We start from the raw sequence: 22,655 nt of genomic DNA, 5'->3' as shown, positions 1-22,655 counted from the left end.
GCAGGAATTTAAATGGTCTCTTCAAACCCAGGTGACTTCCTCCAAAGTATATTATTTTTTAACCCCCTGGGAGAGTCTAGGCAAATGATGGAATATATTCTACTCTCCAAAGATTACAAGACACACCTAATGAATCATCAGATAGGGCCTAGAGGTGGGGAGAATAGATAGCTACCTGAGAACATACAGTGTGTACAAAGAGACCCACTACAAAGACAAAGGCCCAAAACAAAGTAGGTTACAGAAGGACATGAGACTACGCATAGCAAGATCAGTGCTGCACATACACATATGGTCATCAAGAGAAGGCACTTTAACCACAAAAAAGTTCCATGACTAATCATTATTTAAATTTGTACTGATTTTTTTTTAGCAATAAACATACTCAGTTACTCTACAGATTTTACAGATTTCCACTACTAATTTCTTTTAGTCATCGTCTAGAAAATAAATTCCCCAACTTCTAAAACTATATTTTCAATTCTAAAGTCATTTCATATAACGCTATTAGCCTTAACACATTTGACTCTTAAAGTAGAATTTTGCTACATCTCCCTCAACCTGAAACCAGGGGAGTCAGCCACTGGCTTCCTTGGCCAGAAGATATTTTTGTGACCCTAGTACTTAGGAATAGGAAATCTTAAAAATGAAATCTATGATGTAAAGAAAAGTTTTGAATCTTTCAAGTTTTGATCTGGTCAAAGTAAAAGAAATTATTTAATTTGCCTCTGAGTTTACTGAGACTGAAATATTACTATAAAATATATTGATCTTGATAGTCAAATGGTCAATAACTATATTTATGATTTATTTGACTAGAACTACAAACCAAATATATATACAAGTAATAAATATAAGAAACACAGTGTACAAAAATTAATTACATAACAATTACATAAACTAAGAGTACTTTCAGTTCCTTATTATAATTAGAATGCCAGCCTTATAATTAAAATATTTACAACAAATACTCCTGATTAAGAAAATCTTAGAATGAAGGCCCATTGCAACTATAAACTTGCTTCTTGTTCTAATATTTTCTTAATACCAAAGGTCTATTGGAGGAATATTTCCTAGCAGTAGACTTTCAATTCCTTTCATATTCTACTCCATTACTGTGGCAGAATGAGGATTGGTTTTAATTTTCCAATCAATAATCTGTCATATCAGACACTACTAATTCAGTTTTCAGAAATACTACTTTTTCCCTAGAACACAAGCAATTCATTTTTTTATAGTCTCACATTCTTGACTTAGAACTAAAGTGTTATGAGATGGGTTTTGAAAAAAGAACAATTTACTTACCCACCAGCATCTCAAAAAGGAAAACACCCACAGACCACCAATCACATTCTCGCCCATAGTAACCATCACCCCCTTGTGATTTCAGGACCTCAGGTGATATATAATCAGGTGTTCCAACTGCTGTATCACAATGCACCATGCCTGTCTGGGTAAAGTGCAGAGAGAGAGAAAAAAAATGTGTATAAAATGTCTATAAACACACACACACATAAGCGCAACTAATTCATTAATTATTAAATATACAGTGACTACACAGGGCTACCAAGAGATCTTCATTGCTGACATGGCTTTGGGAGGACAGGGGATAAATGCATTATGAAATGCATAAAAATGTCTGGATTATGGGAGATCAGGGATAATTTTTCAACTCTAAAATACAGGAGGCTTCATCAATGAAAGAAGAAAAAGGTGGTTAACTCCATGGGAATTCCATGCAAATCAACATCTTTTGTTTCTTTTTCTTACACCATGAAGGAGTTACAAGAGAAGTACAAAATGTGGTCTTAAGGCACCTGACCCGGGGAAAAGAAAAGAATCATTAGGGAAAGGGAACTTTGATATTTCCAAAGAAACTGCAGCAATGAAAATTACAAAGGCCCCAGTTTTGGAGGTTGTATTAAAAAACAGTTCTTATTATACCAAGAAAAAAATGGGGGGAAATAGATCAAATGTTTAAATCAAAAGATCTTTATAGTTTGAAAGCTACACCTCCAAGCTGCATGTTTAGAAATGTGGAGATGTGGTATCAAGATATTTGGCAAAATGATTAAAAACACCTTTTTCTGTGTTTAGTTTCAGTGGGTAGTAAGATAATCCCTATCTTATGTCTTTTTGACAAGGACAAGAACCACCGTAGATATTACCTACGCGTGCGTATGTTGCAGCATGTATGTGTTTGTGTATGTCTGTGTATATGCTGCAAGATTAAATCACGACAGTATATAGCAGTGTGCTCCTAAATAGTACCTGTTCACCTCCAGCTATGTACAAACACGCAAAGACTTTATAGATTAACTTAAATGCCCTTCAGTTCCTTTACCTGCCTGGTTAAAAAGTGTCACCTACGTTCCTTATAACGAAGCTATACAACTACCAAAATACTAAGTATTATAACCACCTTGGAAAAAGGAAGTTCAACATGATTTATATAAATGTTTTTATTTAAATGCAATAAAATGTATATTAAACATGAGAGATTAATTTTAGAAGCAATGTTTTCTTTCCTCAAATCAGCAGAAATAACTCAATGATTTTATTTTCCCAAGTATTCAGCAAATAGAGGTCATTTTAGTTTGAATATAAATTAATAAAATAAAACATTTGGAAATAATTGAGCAAGTTATGGTGGTAATACTCTGTAAGGGTTATTACTTAGGATAAAAAATGAAGATGACAGTGCCTGACTACAAAAGGCAGTGTATAAAATTAATTTTTATCATTAACTATCCTACATTTTAGACTTCTACTGAAGGAAAAATTCATAGAGACTTACTAGGGTAAATAAAATCTCTTTATTTCACATGTATCCATATAAATTAGACTTCAAAAAAATGAATCTTGTGAGACTTAAGAGGTAAAACCTGGCCAGACACAAAAGTGCCACTAAAAGAAAAATTATTTAGCATTCAAAGGTTCAGAAGAAGGAGAGCAAAGGATAAGATACAAAAAAGAATTGGCGGACAAGTTAGACTTCAGAGGAGAGAGGGTTGGTATGGTAGCTTAGACAGAAAAAAGAGCAAAATCAAAGGAAAGAATGACTTATATAAAACAGGTTGAAGAAATGCAGTAAAGTCCATATTAGCTAAATGTAAAGTTTCACACTGATGAAGCTGGGAAAGGTAAGATGGAGATCAGTTTGAATAACCGATTACTTGTAGAATAAATACTTTGGTAGGAGTAAAGAATTTTTACTAGGTAAACTGTGCTACTGGTACTCTGTTTTTGGAAAATTAATATTCTAACCACCATCTTTGGCAACCACCTACTGAGAGTTCAAATTTTTTTTAAATAAACATTTGGGAAAGATATTTAAAAACTATCTCATGGGGAAGTTCTCAAATTGTATAAATATAAAATCTATTAAATTTTAAATATAAAATTTATTACAAATGTAGGAAATACAGGAAGCCTAAAATGCAGAAATACAGGAAGGCTAAACCACAAACTAAAGAGATTGGTTTACCTACAGGGGGTGAGTGGGAAAAGGGTAGAAAGAAGCAAGTACAGGAATGGGATGGTGGGATAAGGAGGGGGTGATCCTTCTCTGAGCATGCAATTTGTATAGTTCTGACTCTTAAACCAGAGGAGTGCTTCACATATCCAGAAAACAAATAAAATCAACCAGATGTGGGACAACTCTAAATGGAATACAAACAGTAAGAAATGGACCTGGCTTTTCCGGTAAGTGGCCTAAGGTGACCTCTAAAAATGGTTCGCTATTCACTTGACCCAGAAAACCCCACAAAATCATCCAAGTCGAGAGGTTCAAATTTTCGTGTTCACTTTAAGAACACTCGTGAAACGGCCCAGGCCATTAAGGGTATGCATATCCGAAAAGCCACCAAGTATATGAAGGATGTCACTTTAAAGAAGCAATGTGTGCCATTCCGTCGTTACAATGGTGGAGTTGGTAGGTGTGCCCAGGCCAAACAGTGGGGCTGGACGCAGGGTCGGTGGCCCAAAAAGAATGCTGAATTTCTATTGTACCTGCTCAAAAATGCAGAGAGTAATGCTGAACTTAAGGGCTTAGATGTAGATTCTCTGGTCATTGAGCATATCCAGGTGAATAAAGCCCCCAAGATGCGGCACAGGACTTACAGAGCTCATGGTTGGATCAACCCATACATGAGCTCCCCCTGCCATATTGAGATGATCCTTACTGAAAAAGAACAGACTGTTCCTAAACCAGAAGAGGAGGTTGCCCAGAAGAAAAACATATCCCAGAAAAAATTGAAGAAACAAAAACTTATGGCCTGGGAATAAATGCTGCAAAAAATAAATGCAAATAAAAGTAAAAAAAAGAAGTGGACCTGTATCATAAATTAATAACATAACCACACCAAAGAGAGTAGAGAGGAAAAGAACTGACCTAGGTTACTTTGGAAAACAGTTGTAGTGTAGATAATGAGAGCCAGTTTTCTCACTATCCAAAGAAGTAATCATGAAACAGAAAGGAGGAAGACTAGAATGAACCCTGTGGTGTAGGACTAGAATCAGAAGTATCATATGAACTCATAATTTTTAATACACTTTATATACAGACAGGTACAGAATTAAATATGAACATGTATGTGCATGTGAGTTAGTAGACAGAGTATATACAATATACACACATCCACTGACAGAGCCTAGAAATAACGACACTCCAGGAGCAATGAGTACATCCAGCACCCAAATACTGATTTTTAAATACCATTCTTAAATAAAAGGAATTAGAGCTTCTTGGAGAAGTGTTTGATTCAAGGCTTGGGACAGAGGAAGTATAAGATAAGCATTCAACAGATGGAAGGGAGGGAGGGAGGGAGGGAAGAAAAAAGAAATAAAGAAAAGAAATGCTCCCTAAAGGGTACATTTGGGAAAAGACATAGAAGCCAACTTAAAAACCCTTCACAAGGTAAGCAAACTCTGGACTGAGTTTCAATGTGTGAGTAGGAATTTGCCAAGCAGAGTATATTCAACAGCATATATGAAGGCCAGGAATCATAAGGTAAGCAAACTCTGGTAAGCAAACTCTGGACTGAGTTTCAATGTGTGAGTAGGAATTTGCCAAGCAGAGTATATTCAACAGCATATATGAAGGCCAGGAATCATAACATATCATGGTATAAAAAGAACTGTATGTAATTTAAGACCTCTGAATCACAAGGTACAAGAGGTCAAATGATACAGAATGAGGGTGAAAAAGTAGGCAGGGATCATATCACCATAAGAGGCTTCATATGACTAGCTAAGGAGTTTGAACTTTACTCAGTAGGTGACAGAAATCTACTAAAGGGTTTCAAGCTGGAGAGCAACATAAACAGGTATGCATTTTCAAAAGCTTCTTCAAAAGTACTTTATCTTAAATGGATCAGATAATATGTGTTTGCTAAATACATGAGTGTTTTATAACTGACAAAATATCATGTCGAGAGATTTACTGAAAACACAAAATGGGTCAATCACAAATCTTGGAGTTGCTCTAAGAAACTATTCAAAATGCCTGCTGTTGGGACTTCCCTGGTGGTGCAGTGCTTAAGAATCTGCTTGCCAATGCAGAAGACATGGGTTCGAGCTGCAGTCTGGGAAGATCCCACGTGCTGCGGAGCAACTAAGCCCGTGCGCCACAACTACTGAGCCTGCGCTCTAGAGCCCGCGAGCCACAAGTACTGAGCCCTTGTGCCACAACTACTGAAGCCTGCATGCCTAGAGCCCGTGCTCTGCAACAAGAGAAGCCACCGCAATGGGAAGCCCGCGCACAAAGAAGAGTAGTCCCTGCTCACTGCAACTAGAGAAAGCCCGCGCAGCAACAACGACCCAACGCAGCTAAAAATAATTGTTTTAAGTTATAAAAAGAAAAGAAAAAAAAATGCCTCCTGTGAGGGTGAAAAAGGAAAATTGTAAGTGAAATTCTTAATTATCAGAAGCATTGAAAGCTTCAGCTTGACTACTACATAGTCTGGAGCGTATTCAGTCCATTTTAACAATTAAAAATGAGCACTTGCACCAGGGGCTACTTTCTCAGAGAGGCGTGTCCCCTCCCTGCCTCGTAAGACTGCTGGCTAGTGGAAGGTCCTGCTTCTTGTGCTCTATCTAGAAGACAGCCCAGTTGCTTCAGAACTCCATTTCCATCTGCAATTTGCGGCACACACAGGCCTGTTATTCCAATCATCTCCCTGGATACCAATTATTATTTTCGTTTGGGCTCTGGTTACAAAGCTGCATAGCTTTTGAATGGTCTGTTCCTATTGCTCCCATAAACCTGTCCTTTTAAATGTATAATTTTGCAGAAAATAGGGCTTTTCAGAAACATGAGTAGAAATGCCTGTATTTTAAAAATTGATGTCACTTGTAGAAGGGTTAAGAACACTAACATTTTACCTGTTAGCTTTAAAAAATTTATAGCTTCAATCTAATCCAATGGTATACACTAGAATATTAATGGATAAAATCTTATACTATTTTCAGTAATTTAAAATACTAATGTAAAATTGTGTCTTAAAAGGAAGGTAAAGGTTGCTATGAAATGCATAATGACAGGCATAGAGGGAAGTCAACTTATCTGATCAATGCAGGTAATTTTAAATAGCAGTACTCCTTGACTGTCACTGAGATAATCTAGATGTAAATATACTAACTGACTTTCACTCACACCCAGATATTTATTTCAGGGAGAAAAAGAATAACAACACCCAGAAAATTGTGTAACCTGCAATCTATCAATGACAGAATTTAATGAAACAGCATTACTCTTATTAGTGATAGTAACAATTTTAGTCCTTATATAAGGTTATAATTTTATAGTTGTATTTTACTTTGCTTTTATCCATGGAATAATGTTTTACGTGAAGCCAGAAGAGCTAAAAAATAATTCGAGCATCTCTGTCTTTATTACAGATAAAGGGTTGGCAAACTTTTTGTATAAAGAGCCAGATAGTAAATATTTTAGGCTTTATGAGATACATAGGGTCTCTATTGCATATCTTCTTTTTAAAAACAATTTTTTAAAAATGGAAAAAACGTTTTTAGCACAGAAACTATACAAAACTAAGCCACAGGCCAGATTTGGCCCTGTGCTCTAGTTTGCCAATCCCTTCTATAGATATATAGATGAATAAGAATGAAACTATAAACATTTCTAATGGCTCTAAGACCATAATAATAATCAAAGGCAAACGAAGTGATGAACCTGAAACTTGCAATAACACTATTCTCATTAACAACTAACATAACAAAATTATAAATTCTATGTACTATAGTTTTAATTAAAAATTCCTTTGTTCTTCAACATTACATAATTACTCTCATTATTAATATTACTGGAGGAACGGGGGTTTGGTGTAAAACAAACAACATTCTAAAAGTTCAATATTAACAAATATATTTGACTACATCATAATTAAGGATTTCTGTTCAAACAAAGATACAGATGAGTAGCACACTGGAAGATGATTATCAGTGATATCTGTTGAACCAGTATCTAGATTACATAAGGAATCCCTGCACATCAACAAACCACCAATTTTTAAAGGGCCAAAAGTACACAACACAGGTTAATTCACAAAGGAGACTGAGAAGTATATGGAGAAAGGTTTGACATCAACTGTTAAGATTAATAAAAAGTTTAAAAGATACTACTTTACACACCAATGGAATTTGGTAAGATTTAGAGAGTGAATAAAAGGAAGGGTGAGTGAGGATATGGGGAGACAGGATCTCTCATGCACTATTAGCAAGAGGTTATAACATTTACAGCCATTCTGGAGACCAGGTAATACTTCATGTATCCTCTGAGATCGTACTCTGACTTCTAGGGTTTATATTTAGAGGAAACCCTTGTCAGAATAGACAGACATGAGACATGTATGAAAATGTTCAACATGGTACTGTTGGTAACAGGGAGCTGGATGTGACTTAGGGGGAATAATAAGTAAATAATAATAACACAAGGGGGAATAATAAGTAAATAATAATAACACAAGGGGGAATAATAAGTAAAATTAAGAGATACTATGGAATACTAAAAAGTAGTGAGCTACTTTACATATATCAGGAATAGACATAAAACAATGTTGCATGAAAAAAGTTAACAACAAAATGACAACAATCCGTTATACTATTTATACATATGTACACTATACTAATAGTCTCTAAGAGCTTATAAACACATTACAATGGCTGTGTATTAGGGGAAAAGAGAATAAGACAAAAACTGAAAGGGGGAAAACATAATTTAAAAAAAACAAACAAGATGGGGCCTTTGTGTATACTACTAATGACAATAAGCTGTGAGCCAAGGAGCATAATTAACTGAACTATATGTACCTGAATTAAAAATAGTAAACAAAATTATATATACCATATTTTTATTTTGCCTTACAAAGAAACAAGATACTTAAATAGCTGAATTTAGTACTCACTTACATGCTTATAAAATTACCTTGTAAACAACATATTCTGTCCCGTCCCTCTACACCTTCTTTCCTTAACCACCTTTACCTATCCTAAAAACATGTGGTATGATTCCTCTGCACCCTCCCAAGTTTTCGATTTAATGAAAATCAGAATACACTCATAGATGTGCAGCACATAAACATCATTCATTACGTATAACAGACATTAAAAAGTTTAGCGTTCTATTTGAAAATTATTTCTACTTTATTTTCATCAAATATGATTTTCACTGTTAATCACTTCATACTCTAGTATGATAAACACCACAAGAGGGAGCTTTGGGTACAATCAAATACTCTACCTACTCAACATTAATGTATGCAGAACACAAACATAGTAATACTCTATGAAGAAGACCAAAGAACCAAAGGCATGTTACGTTTTAGCTGGGCAGACAGGGCATACAATCCTAGATAGATAAAAGCGGCCTGTGAAGTACAGCACAAATTCTAAATAAGTAACATTATGGAAATTATGACAGAGAGTGATCAGTCAGGTTAGGATCATCAGGCAGCACTTTCTATATGAGGTAAAAATCTGAGCTGAGCTTGGAAGACTATGGATCACTGATGATGGTAGGACAATCAATAAAAGTGAATATCACACAGGAGGCATAAATAAGTTAAGAAGTAAAGAGAAAAGAAAATCAGCTTAATTCAAAATAAACATCTTGACAAGATAATTAACAAGAATACATAGGAAATAAAACATGATCCCTCCCCATCAGGAATTACTGCCAGGAATTACAGTACACTTACAGAGAAAAAAGACAAGGGATATAAATTTCGCAACAAAAATAAATCAACACCATAGTTAGCTATGAAGTTAATGCTACTGAATCAATTAATCATAATATGAATTGTTCAACAGGTAAAAGCACAACAATAAACTTGCCCCCAAGTTTATTCTATGTGGTTGATACAGATGGGGTTGGTAGGAGTTGGTAAATTTCTACCTTACCTCTTTTTTTAAAGGAAAAATACAGAAATAATAATGATGATAGAAATACCCATGTACCTTAATTTATATTTTGTGTCCTACTTCTTCAACTAGATCATTATATGCATGAACTAGTTTTGATTGGTAGCAAATGTTTGTCAAGATTCTATGAGGACGATAACTATTTATCTGATAACTAGTTATTTGAGTTTTTATTTCTCTTGGATTCACCAAATCTACAAACAAAGTACTCTACAACTATATGAATGATTAGTAAAGTAAATGTTTTGATTTGGATATTTTATTACCTTGTCTGAGTCATTGCACAGTTAGCAAAACTAAATTTATCTTTGTTTAAAACTATGAAGTACAGATTTCAAGTGTTCCTTTATATTTTGTCTCTCAAAAAACTACCTTTTTTTTTTAAATTGCTTGTTACTTACTTCATCCATCTTCATACATGTGCCAAAATCTGCTAATTTTAGATGTCCATGTTTATCCAAGAGCATGTTGTCAGGCTTCACATCTCTGTGAATTAAACCCATGGAGTGTATGGCATCCAAAGCAAGAACAACTTCAGCAGTATAAAATTTGGCCCATTTTTCAGGTACATCATAGTTACTCATAAGGTTTACAAGGTCTCCACCAGGCATGTACTCCATTACCATGTACAGATACTTATCATCTTGAAAGGCACAAAAGAGCTGGAAAACAAAACAAGAAGGAAAAAAAATTTTTTTTAATTTAAAAAAAGAAAAGAAATGAAAGAACGAAAGAGAGAAAGAAAGAAAACCAAAACCATTAAGAGAACAAAACCCCAAAGCTATTACTGCTATTGAAAAAGATAAATTATTGTATAACCAAAACAGCGTTAAACTTTAGGAAATCTGTGATTTTAGATTTGGACATCTTTAATCAAAAAACTGTTATCAAATAAAACTTTTATATGGGTATCTTCTTCATGCTTACTAAAAAAATATGCATAAATGTATCATTTTCTCTCTCAGAGAATACAGGAATCTATTTATACAGAAATATTTTAAAAGAGAAACAGATTAAGAATGAGGAACATAAAAGGTGAAAGAATGACAAAAGAACAGATAATAAAAAAAAGCCCAGCTTTCTGAAAACAAAACAAATTACTGCACATAACTCACAAAGAAGAGAGCTGAGGAAGCAGGAGAGGTTTAGAAAAACCTAAAATGCCAGATTCAGTAGATATAAGAAGAGGGAATAAGTCCCATACCACTGGGAAGAGTAATTCGTAGCCACATTTGGAACTGGGCCTCCTCCTCTCTTCCCTTCCCCATCATCTTGCTCATAATCAACAGCAAGTGGCAGTGATACCTGCACTCAGACTAAAGCAGTGGCACTGGGACCAGAGAAATAGGACACCAAGCTAGGTTGCTACTGATCCCCTGGAGAGACAAGAGAAACCACAAATTCAGAAGGAAAGGTATCTGTACATTCCACCCAACAACATGTCCCACCCCTCCTGAAAGCAACCAATGTAAACAGAAAAGATTTCCACAAATAGGAAAAAGAACAAAACCAAGAATCAACATTTCAGAAAAATCAGTATCATGAAACAGAAAGTTAACAGTCAAGGAAATGCTTAAAATAGGACAAACTAAGAACAGCTTTAAAAATGTAAAAATCAATACCCTCAAAACAGTAACAAGTCACATCAATTCAACAATAGGATGATATGGGGAAAAAATCTGAAGCTTTGGAATTAAATATACAACTGATGATAAGAGAAAAACAAATTACAGAGCTTGAAAATTGAGCAAAGTAACTTTCTCTGAAGACACTCAAGAATTCGGAGATGAAAAACAGAGCAAAGATAGCAAAGCTCTGACATCCAAAAGCAGTCCGGAAGAGAGAAAATAGACCAGAAGAAAAAGAAAAAAAAGAAATAGCAAACAAAAACTTCTAGAAATGAATAAAATCAAAAATCTAAGATTGAAAGATCTCAAATGAAACAAGAGAGAAACTAAGACAGTCAGTGCTAAACTCTCAGAAATCCAGCAGAAAAATTCTAAAAGTTTCCAAAGACAAAAAGTACCTTATGTACAAAAACGTAAATCATATCGTCAACAAACATCTCAGCCAGCACAGAATACAAAATACAGAGCTGCATCTTCGAAACTTTGAAGGAAAATAATTTTGATCCTAGAATACAGCAGTTTAAAAAAAATCAATACGATGGCAAAATAAATATGTATTACATCATTCATATTCTTAGAAATCTGATAACAAACTACTTCTGAAAGAATTGTTCAAGGATATAGTTCAACACAATGAATAAATCCAAGTAAGAGAATTACGAGAGACAAAAGAAAAAGGGACAAATAAAGAATCCAGAAAAGCTTATTACTGACATAAAATTAAATATTTATTTGAGAGAGTCAATCCAAAATCAGAATAATTTTAAAATGGAAGGTGGTGAGATGCAAGGAAGGAAGGGACGAAAAGGCATAAGGCTGGTTACCAAATTGAGAAAGTGTGTGTGTGTGTGTGATGCTATTAACTCTAAATGATAAAAGGAAAGATGTATACAAATGGAGAGACACTCATGTTCCTGGATAGAAAGACAATAGTATAAAGATGGCCAATTCTCTCCAAATTGATCCACAGAATCAATGCAAACTCTATATCCCAGCAAGTTTTCTTTCCAGAAATTAACAAATTGATTATAAAATTTCTATGGAAATGCAAATAACCCAGAGGAGCCAAAACTATCTTACAACAGAATAAAGCAGGAGCACTTATACTTCCCAATTTCAAAACTCAAAACAAAACTAGTGTTTTCAGGACAGTACTGGTATGGTATAAGGACAGACATACAGATCAATGGACCAGAAGTGACAGCCTAGAAATAACCCTTATATTTGTAGGTCAAGAGTTTGTTATTTTTTTAACAAAGGTGCCAGAGTAATTTAGTGGTGAAAGAACAGTCTTTTCAATAAATGGTGCTTGAACAATTGGATATTCAAAGACAAAAATATGAATATTTTTAGACCCCTACTTCACATCATACTCAAAAATTAACTCAAAGTAGATCAGGACTAAGTTTAAGAGTTAAAACTAGAAAAATTTTATGAAAAAACATAGGAGAAAAATCTTTTATCACCTTGGATTAGGCAACGATTTCTTCTAACACCAAAAACACAATTGACAAAATGAAAAACTGACACTTAAGATTTGATCAAAATAAAAATTTTCTGGCTTCAAAAAATCCTATTAAAAAATGAAAAGACAAATCACAGGTTGGAAAAAATACTAACAAGTGATATATATAATAAAGTATCTAGACTACATAAAGGACTCCTACAACTCAACAATAAGACAAGTAACAATTTTTTAAAGGTCAAAAATGTGAATAGACATTTCACCAAAGAAGATATACGAGTGGTCAATAGCACATGAAAAGATAGTAGTCATTGGGGAAATTCTAATTAAAACCACAATGAGATCCCACTTTATACCCACCAGAATGGCCATAATAAAAACGACAGAAAACATCAACTGTTGGCAAGAATATGGAGAAACTGGAACCTCATCTATGCTGGTAAGAACGTAAAATGGCACAGCCACTTTGGGAAACAGTTTGGCAATTTCTTAAAAAGTTAAACATAAATTTCCCATATAACTAAGAATCCCAGTCCCAGGTACCTACCCAAGAGAAATGAAGTATGTCCACAAAAGACTTGTATGCAAAGCATTATTCACTATTTATAATAGCCCCAAAGTGGAAACAATTCAAATGTCCATCAAATGGTAAATGGACAAACATAATGGGGTATATCCACATACTCTTTCCACCTCAACTGGGTATACTGCAATACAATTCTGATGCCAAGCACCTAGAGTTAGCATCACATACCACAAGCTAAGTCTTTCACAAGACCCTCACTTCAGACATCAGCTGTCCTTCCGTACTTTGGAAGTCCCCAAGCCACCAGCATTTTCTGATTAACTAACTACAAATTCTGGAGTTCCCATGACCCACTCAGGTTCGATCATTCACTGGGTTGACTCAAAGAATTCAGGAAAGCACCATACATATGATCAAAGTTTTACTGTAAAGGATACACATAAGGTGAGGTCTGGGAGGGAACAAAGCTTCTGCAACTTCTCCTTGTGGAATCAGGGTGAATCACCATCCCAGTACACCAATGTCTTCACCAACCAGGAAGCTCCACTGAGTGTCAAGGTCCACAGCGTTTATGAGGGTCTCATTATATAGGCATGATTAATTAAATCACTGGCCATGTGATTAAACTCAATTTCCAACCCCCTTCCAGTACCCCAAAGGTTGGAAGGCTGAAAGTCCCAATCCTCTAATCACGTGCTCATTCTTTCTAATGATCAGTCCCCATCTCATCCAAAAGTTATCAAAAGGCCACCACGAGTTGTCTCATTAGCATAACAAAGACACTCTTAACACTAAGGAAATCCAAGAGATTCTGAAGCTCTTGCGCTAAGAACTGGGGACAAACACCAAATACATTGTTGATTAAACCACATACAATGGGCTGTGCTATTCAGCACTAAAAAATGAAATACAAGACATGCTACAATGTGCATGAACTTCAAAAATAGTATACTAAGGGAAAGATACAACATGTTGTATGATTCCATTTTTCTGAAATGTCCAGAAAAGGCAAATTATGGAGACAGAAAGCACACTTGTGGTTACCTGGGGCTGGAGGGGAATGGGAAATGACTGTAAGTAGGTATAACTGATCATTTGAGGATGATGAAATATTCTAAAAATCCGGTTTTAGTGATGGGTACACAATTCCATAAATTTCCTAAAAATTATTTAATTCTACAAGTTGACCTCAAACAATTTAATTATTCGTAAGAGACGAAAACTGGAAACAACCCAAATGTCTATGAACAGATGAACAGGATAAACAAACTGTCATATATCCACACAATGGAATACTATTATGCAATAAAAAGAAATGAACTACTGATATATTGCATCACGGATAAATCTCAAAACAATTTTGTTGAAGAAAGCCAGATGCGATGGGATTAAAGTTTGATTGAACACTGCAGAAAAAAAGATCAGTGAACTTAAAGACATAGCAGGGGTCCTCCTGCCCCGCCGGGCCACTGACTGATACCAGTCCGCGGCCTGTTAGGAACCAGGCCGAAGAGCGGGAGGAGAGCGGGCGGGCAGGTGAGTGGGCGAAGCTTCACCTGCCGCTGCCTGTCGCTCGCAGCACTGCCTGAACCATCCCCTCCACCCACACCCCATCCGTGGAAAAACTATTTTCCATGAAACCAGTCCCTGGTGCCTAAAGGGTTGGGGACTGCTGAAACATAGCATAAAAACTACACAAAATGAAGCACACCTGAAAAACAAAAACAGAAACAGACTGGGGAAAGAAAAAAAACAGTATCAGTTACCTATGGGACCACATCAAGCAAATTACATATGTATAACTGTAGTCTGAGAAAGGGGTTGAGGGGTAAATGGATGGAAAGTGACACCGAAAAAATATTTGAGAAAATAATGGTCAAAATTTTCTCAAACTTGGTAAAATCTGTAAACCCACAGGTCTAAGAAGCCAGTCAGGGTTCATATCCAAAATAAAAACAATTCCTACAAATTTTTTTATTCAATTGACAGACAACCTAATGGGAAAATGAGCAAGAGACTTAAACAGGCATTTCACAAAAGAGAATATTCAACTATGAAAAGGTAGTAAATCTCACCAATAAACTGCAGTAACCTGGATAAGAGATATTCAATGGTTTCACTTATATAAAGTTCAATAAACAGGAAAAATATAGTTTCTGAGTGCTTGTTTAGGTGGTATACTGGAAAGAAAACAATGAAACAATTACTAATAAAGCCAGAAGAACGTTTATTCTGGGGAGAACACATGGAGGTAGTGGCTGGGAAAGAGCACAAGGGGACTTAACAGAGTACATACTGGCAACGTTTATTTTTGACCTGAGTTGTGAATACATGGGTGTTTGCTTTGCAATAAATCATTCTGCTGCTTTTTATGTACTTTTCTATGCATGTTACAAATAAAACCATTTTTTAAAAAAAATAAGCAGAACTCAAAGAGAAACATAACTTCAAATGAGTTTACAGGTATCTCTCCTTATCCTCTCATTATCCAATATTCAAACAGAGATTATCTGTATTGGAAAATAAGGACTGACAATAAAAGTCAGGAAGGTAAAGAAACTAGAAAAGAACAATATAAACCCAAAGAAAACAGTAGCTAGAAAAAAAAAATTTTAAGCAGGAAATAACTAAAAAGAAAGCCTAAAAGGTATATTTTGTAAATAAAACGAAGAACACATTAAGACCAAAAAGTTTACAAATATGACATTCAACAGAAAAGTGAAAAAGACAGTCACAAAATATAAACGAACTCAAGAAATTAAAAAACCTGAATCAGTCAACAATCATGTGAAAAATTAAAAGGTTGGTAGAAGATCCAGTTGGGAAGGAGGGAGGGAGAAATTTAAACACAGGAATTGCATAAATTAATTTTAGGATAGCAGCTATCTCTCAGAAGAAAGGCAGGGAAAAAAGATTGGGCCAGAGAACAAAAAGTACTTCAATCATTTTGCTGTACAGCAGAAACTAACACAACATTGTAAATCAACTATATTTCAATAAAATAAATATTTTTAAAAAGTATTTCAACAGTTCTTGTAATGTTTAGTACTTCAAAATTAGAAAATTAAAATTAAGTATGGTAAAATTTGCTAAATGTGTGTAAAATCTGCTAAATGTGTGTAAGATTGAAACCAAAGAAAGTTTCCAGATGCCTTATTTGTTAGACAAGCAAGAAAAGCTATTTACCAATGGTGAATACTTAAATTGTGTTTGGTTTTGCATTAGCTGAAGAAATGTGTCTAGAGAAAATCAACTTTAAGACTAAATCTTTCAGCAACAACAGCTGCTCAAAGAGTTGAGAATACTGGGAGCAATATTAATCACCAATTTTAAAACAAGACAAATGATTTCAAGTGTTTTTCCTTGACTCTTGATGAGTCAACAGATATTATTAATACTATTCAGTAGTTACTGTTTATTGGAGGGGTGCCAAGTTTGAAGCTGAATACAGGATTAGCCTCTATGAACAGTCCACATAGATCAACTACAGACAAAAATACTTTAAAAGAAATTGAGCAAACATTAATTCAGTACAACCTGAAGTAATACCTGGCACGGTGTGTTACAACAGATGCTGGTAAAAATATATGTGGAACAGAAAAAGGCTTAGTTGGACACATTTACAAAGCTTGTGAAAATGTATGCTGTTCAAAGTCTATGGTTATTTTTCGTAACATTGATCAATAGGTACAGTGTGGAAAATATATTTGAATCTCATGTGTTAATAAATAAGTAGTATTGATGGTGTTATTTGCTCTTGTTGACTTAACCATAACCATCAGTTCTGTGAATTTTTGCCAGAAATAGAAGCTGAATATCCTGACTAACCCTGCTACACAGCAGTTCAATGGCTTAGCAGTGGTAAAGTTCTACTGCAATTATTTGAGCTCAGAAATGAGACTGAAATTTGTCTGATCAAGAACCACCCTCAACCACTATGACTGAACTGAACAGCGCTGGAAATTAGCTTTAGCTGCAACTTGATAATGTTTCTTAATACCTAAACGACCTAAAGTGGCAAGGCAAAACAGCGCTATATGCAAAACTTATTCTATGACACAATCATTTTTATGACAACTAACATCAAGCTACTGTATATACTTTCCCATGCTATCAAAATCAAAACAATACATGAGATCTCTACTTCTACACAAATTTGCAGTGGATATACTTTCTGATCTCAGACTACAGTCTCACAGTTCCAGCAGCAGTTTTTGGACATGAATGTAAGTGCAAAGGAAACATCCATTAAAAAATCCATTTGAACTTTGCAACTGAGAAGCTTCTACCCAACCTTCAATTGGAATTGATTAACCTGCCATGGAATGACAGTGCTAAAAGGTAAACATCAAGAGAAGAATTTAACAGAATTCTATAAACGCCTTCCAAGTGACAGATATGCTCAATCAAAACCACGTACTCAAGGTCAACACCAAGAGTCACAAATGGTAGATTAGTATGTACCCTTGATATGATGTGATGAAAATGGCACTTTACTTCTGTAGTTTTTCTCTCAAAAACCCATAACCCTGGTCTAAATAATGAGGAAAACATCGAATTCCAGTAACAGAGCACACGCAGCCTACAATAAAACTGAGAAGTATTCTCAAAGCCATAAAGGTCATCAAAAACAAGGAAAGTCAGAAACTGTCACAGCCAAGAGGAGCCTAAGAAGATATGATAACTAAATGTAACATGCTATCCTGGTTGATCCTGGAACAGAAAAAGCACATTAGGCAAAAACTAGGAAAAATCTGAATAAATTATGGACTTTAGTTACTAATAATATATCAATATGGGTTCATTCATTGTAACAATGTACCTTACTAAAGCAAGATGTCAATAATAGGGGAAACGGTACAGGGGGTATCTGGGAGTTCTCTACTATCTGCTCAATTTTTCTGTAAATTTTTAAAACTGTCTTTAAAAATAAAGTCTACTGATAAAAAATAAATCATATGCTGGTGGATAATAGTATTTAGCAGTAACTAGCTGTGTGAAAATATATTTTCTGATAAGATAAATATATAAAATCTTTTTATACATCAGTATTAACAGAACATCTACAGTCGATTTTGATAGGAAACACTAATTGTGAACCCCAATTTTGCAAACTGTTATTGCCTCAGAAAATAATTTCATTCTTCTCCCTAACAGACCTGTATTTTTTCAATTGTATTATTATATTTTGAATTTCATCAATAAAAAATTTGTACAAATTTGTTTGCTTGTTATGTAAGTACCTATATAATATCTCTGATTTTGCCTCTTGGGCCACAAAGCCTAAAATATTTACTATCTAGCTCTTTACAAAAAAAAGTTTGCCAATTTCTGATGTGACTGAAATAAGACTGGCCATGACTGCTGCTGAAGCTGAGTGAACAATACATGGGGATTCAATATACTTTCTTTCTTCTTTGGGATATGTTTGAAACGTATCATGATAAATTTTAAAAATTAAAAAATATATCATTAAATACATTGACATTTTTCCTTGAAAGATTTGCAAGCAAGTTCAAACAAGCCTCATGGAATGAATAGTTTCTACTTTATATAAACTGTACCAAAGCTCAGAAAAAAGTGGTGCGCTTTTCAACTGTGTCTGTTAGGGTGATCTCACTATGATATGAAAACCAACCAGAAGAGCCTATGTTAAAAATAAATTAAATTAAATTAAAGGTCATATGTCACTTATGCAAATAGATGGATAATTACTTAAAAAGTAAGTAAGTCAAATTTGGTATTCTATTGAAAATATCACATTACAGCAAATAGCACTTACTTTAGGTTTTACACTAACCTGAAATTTATTTTTTGTGTGTACTATAATAACAGATTAAGCAAGAAAACCATCTCAAAAGATGCTGAAGGAAACATTTCAAATACTTTAACATTACTCCTGATAAAAAAATATTTGATAAGCTAAGAACAGATGGGCAGGCCAAATCCTTTACTGTCTTAACCAGAAAGCTTCAGCAAACATCAAATTTAATAGTTAACTAACAGAGCTCTACCCACTGAAGTTTAAAAAAAGATAAGGATGAAAATTTTCTACTATTCAATGCTACACTGAAAGACTGAGCCAATTTTATTTTTTTTCTGTATGTTGAATATCTACATATTTTACAAATTATTTTCTTATACATAAGTTTCTTCTGATCCTATTTTGGGGGAAAAAGTAATACGGCTTTACTGAAGATCAATCTCTATACGAAGAGATATACTATTATTGTTATGGGAAGACCTAATAGTTCAAAATAACAAAAACAACCCCCCCCCCAAAAAAAGCCTACCAATTAAAGCAATGCAAGTCAAAATTTTAACTGTATTTTTTAACAGAATGAAAGGCTGATTCTAACTTTGTAGAGAAAAATTTTAAGAACTGTCAAAAAACTATTATAAAAGGAGAATAATGAGAGGAGACATGCCCTACCAGATACCAAAATAAATGAAAAACTACAGAAATTAAAACAATGATTTTAGTGTATAAACCAATAACAAATCAAAGTAATGGCAAACAGTCCAAAAGAGAAATTCATGTGTATACATGAATACACATGAATGATATACAGGACCTTTCATTTACTACATGGGGAAAACATGGGCTTTTCCACAAATGGCACTGGGGAAATTGGCTACTCATTTGGGAAAAAGAAATCCTACTTCATAATAAAAATAATAAATTCCTAGTGACTTAGAAATAGAACACCCCCCCCCAAAAAAGTAAAAATATAAAAAGTTAAAGAAAGCGTAGGAGAATATTTTTATAATCTTGGGGATTATAAACTCCCCATCTTAGGGATGGGGATGGTGCTGCCAGCAAAAATTAAAATATGCAATTACAGATTTGACTACATCTAAATTTAAAAACTCAGTAAACAACAGACAAGTAGTAGTCCAAGAGAATATATTTCCAACATATATAACAAAGGATTAATATCCATAATGTATTAACATTCTAACAAACCAATTTTAAAAAACCAAAACAACACATCAGAAAATGGGATAAGCAGTGGAGAAGGAATACAAATTACTAATAAGCATATGAAATATGCTGAACCTCATAATAAAAAAATGCAACTTAACACAATAACATCTTACTTCTCAAGGATGCAACAAATAAAAATTTAAAATAATTACAATATGCAGCATTTGCTAAAAATTTAGTGAAATAAAACATCTATTGGATAATTAGAGTGTAATATAAACTTGTAAAAAACCTTTCTTTACAAGGCAATTTGGCAATATCAAACAAAATGTCCAATGTGCACACCATATGTCCTAACAATTCCAATGCTAGGAATCTATTCTAAAGAAATATTCACACATGTACAAAAGATGGACCTACAAGCAAGGTTAACTCCATGTGAAGGACAGAAAATGTACAAGACAGGTCTGGAACACTCTGTTATGCATCAAGACAGCAAGCTAGCTATCGAAGACTAACCAAGGCTCTGTCAAAAGGACTCAGAGCCAACCTGAACATGATCACTGCTAAAGGTGTCACAATTTGAGTATGAGTAAGATAAAGGACTGAAACACATCAAATAGGTTTTAAGTCCATGAGTTTAAAATGATACTTCTCCCAAAATTGGTCACCTTTGAGGATAGAAGTAAACTAATCCCTTATTTTGAAAACTGGTAAATACAGGGAAAGAATAAAGTATTTATCCTGTCCTTCCTCTGTGACCTGTACTACTGGGTAACCAAGTAAATTCCTTACTTCACAGTCAACTAAAAGGCTGAATTAGGAATCCCAATAATGTGTTACATTATAGGTAATATGAGAATTTTCAAAAATTTTAATGTAGAATTTTTCCCCCTCTTCAAGACAGGCTGATTATTGTTTCTATTATGTAAATCATGAGAAAGAGTAGGTGGGGAACAATGGCATATTGGTAATCAATCCAATTCTTTATAAAGGAATTAAAAAAGAGAAAGTTGCAAGTAATACTTGCTTTTATACAACAATTAAGTATTACATGTCATGTCTATATAACATACTATTTAGGAAGATTAAACAAGTGTAATGAACCAGATCTTATTAAAAAATAACTGCACTGTCATTACGTGAATGAGATATAGGACTTTTCAGCATGCAAAATCAATTCTTACAAATAATAAGCGCTTATAAAAAGGGGAAATAAACTTATAAAAGTTAGTATGCTTACCTGAACCACCCAGGGACTGTTGGCAAAGGCCATAATATCTCGTTCCTCCCAGAAAAAAGCAGAATCTGACCTTTTTATCATTTCAAACTTACTAAGAAGCTTCATAGCATAAACTTTCTGTGATGCCTTATGACGAACCTGTTGATTTTTCAAAACACAAGAATTAATTCTTTAATTTTATGAGAAAATGGTAAACAACAAATCATACTATAATGCTGTTCTTAAAGACTTTAGTTACAAAACAAAATAATCCTTAGCTAACTAATAAAAAGTAAAAACATAACATTTTTAATGAAAGAGAGGAGAAAATTCCTCACAGCCTAAATATTTCATGAAATATACAATACCTTTAAATGCTAGATTCAATATATAACTACCTCATTTCATCTAAATAAAACTTAATTCATGAAGCTTCATTCCCTCAAGTTAATTAAGCTAACCAATTTTAAGAATAAGATGTTGTTAAATGAGAAACTTGTAAGATATGTACATGTATCCATCACAATCTGACCATAAGAACCTAATAAATTTAGATATCAAGGGTTATTTGTGATTTTGTTAAGTCATCCTTATTTCTTCCTAGGTATCCTACTTAAAAGCTTATTTTTTTAAGGGAAAAACTACCAATAATATGGTTATTTGATCAATTCTTATCTTCTTCATTAGACTGCTAATTCCATAAAGGCAAGGACAGTGTCCATTTTTGACCATCATTTAAATCCTAGAATATAACATAGCAAACTCTACCACAGAGCCAATAAATATTTAATGAATGATTACAAAAGTTAACATCTACTGGATAATTAATAATAAATAATAACTGCTAACATTTAGACTTAGATATCTAGTAGGATGACCAAAACTGAACTCCAAATCTTCACCCCTGAATTTATGTCTCCTATAGTCTTCTCTATTTTAGTAAATGGCATCCTCATTCTTCTAACTGCTCTGGCTAAAAACCTCTGGCTCCTCTTTTTCTCATATAGCTCATAAAAACTCAGCAAATCACGTCAGTCCTACCTTCAAACAGTTTCAGAATCCAACCATTTCTAACTACCTCCACTGATACCACCCTGGTCTGACATTTTTTACAGGCATACCTTGTTTTATTGCACTCTGACTTATTGTACTTTGTAGATATTACATTTTTTACAAAAAATGTTTGTGGCAACACTGTGTCGAGCAAGTCTGTTGGTGCCATTTTTCCAATAGCATTTGCTTACTTCATGTCTCTGTGTCACAGTTTGGTAATTCTCACAATATTTCAGACGTTTTCATTGTCATTATTATATCTGTTACGGTGATCTGTGATCAGTAACTGTTCTGGGGTGCCCCAAACCATGCTCATATAAGACAGCAAACTTAATCAATAAATGTTTTATGCGCTCTGACTGCTCCATTGACCTGCTGTTCCCCTGTCTCTTTCC

General features: G+C 34.2%; 1 protein-coding gene and 1 pseudogene across 2 annotated transcripts in view; one reads left to right on the top strand and one right to left on the bottom strand.

Moving 5' to 3' along the window:
* ROCK2 (Rho associated coiled-coil containing protein kinase 2) overlaps positions 1 to 22,655 on the bottom strand; it is a 134,754-nt gene that overhangs the window by 42,250 nt on the left and 69,849 nt on the right. For both annotated transcript variants that reach the window (XM_007456912.1, XM_007456911.1), the window contains exons 4-6: positions 21,229 to 21,366; positions 9,840 to 10,100; positions 1,306 to 1,450 (exon numbers count right to left, since the gene is read on the bottom strand). In XM_007456912.1, the coding sequence (XP_007456974.1) occupies positions 1,306 to 1,450; positions 9,840 to 10,100; positions 21,229 to 21,366 (544 nt within the window). The remainder of the gene's footprint in view (positions 1 to 1,305; positions 1,451 to 9,839; positions 10,101 to 21,228; positions 21,367 to 22,655) is intronic.
* Positions 3,733 to 4,287, top strand: LOC103089614 (60S ribosomal protein L17 pseudogene; annotated as a pseudogene).

This window comes from Lipotes vexillifer, unplaced genomic scaffold, assembly GCF_000442215.2.
Source record: "Lipotes vexillifer unplaced genomic scaffold, Lipotes_vexillifer_v1.1 scaffold390, whole genome shotgun sequence".
Lineage (NCBI taxonomy): Eukaryota > Metazoa > Chordata > Mammalia > Artiodactyla > Lipotidae > Lipotes > Lipotes vexillifer.
This window is presented reverse-complemented; position numbering and strand designations above follow the sequence as displayed.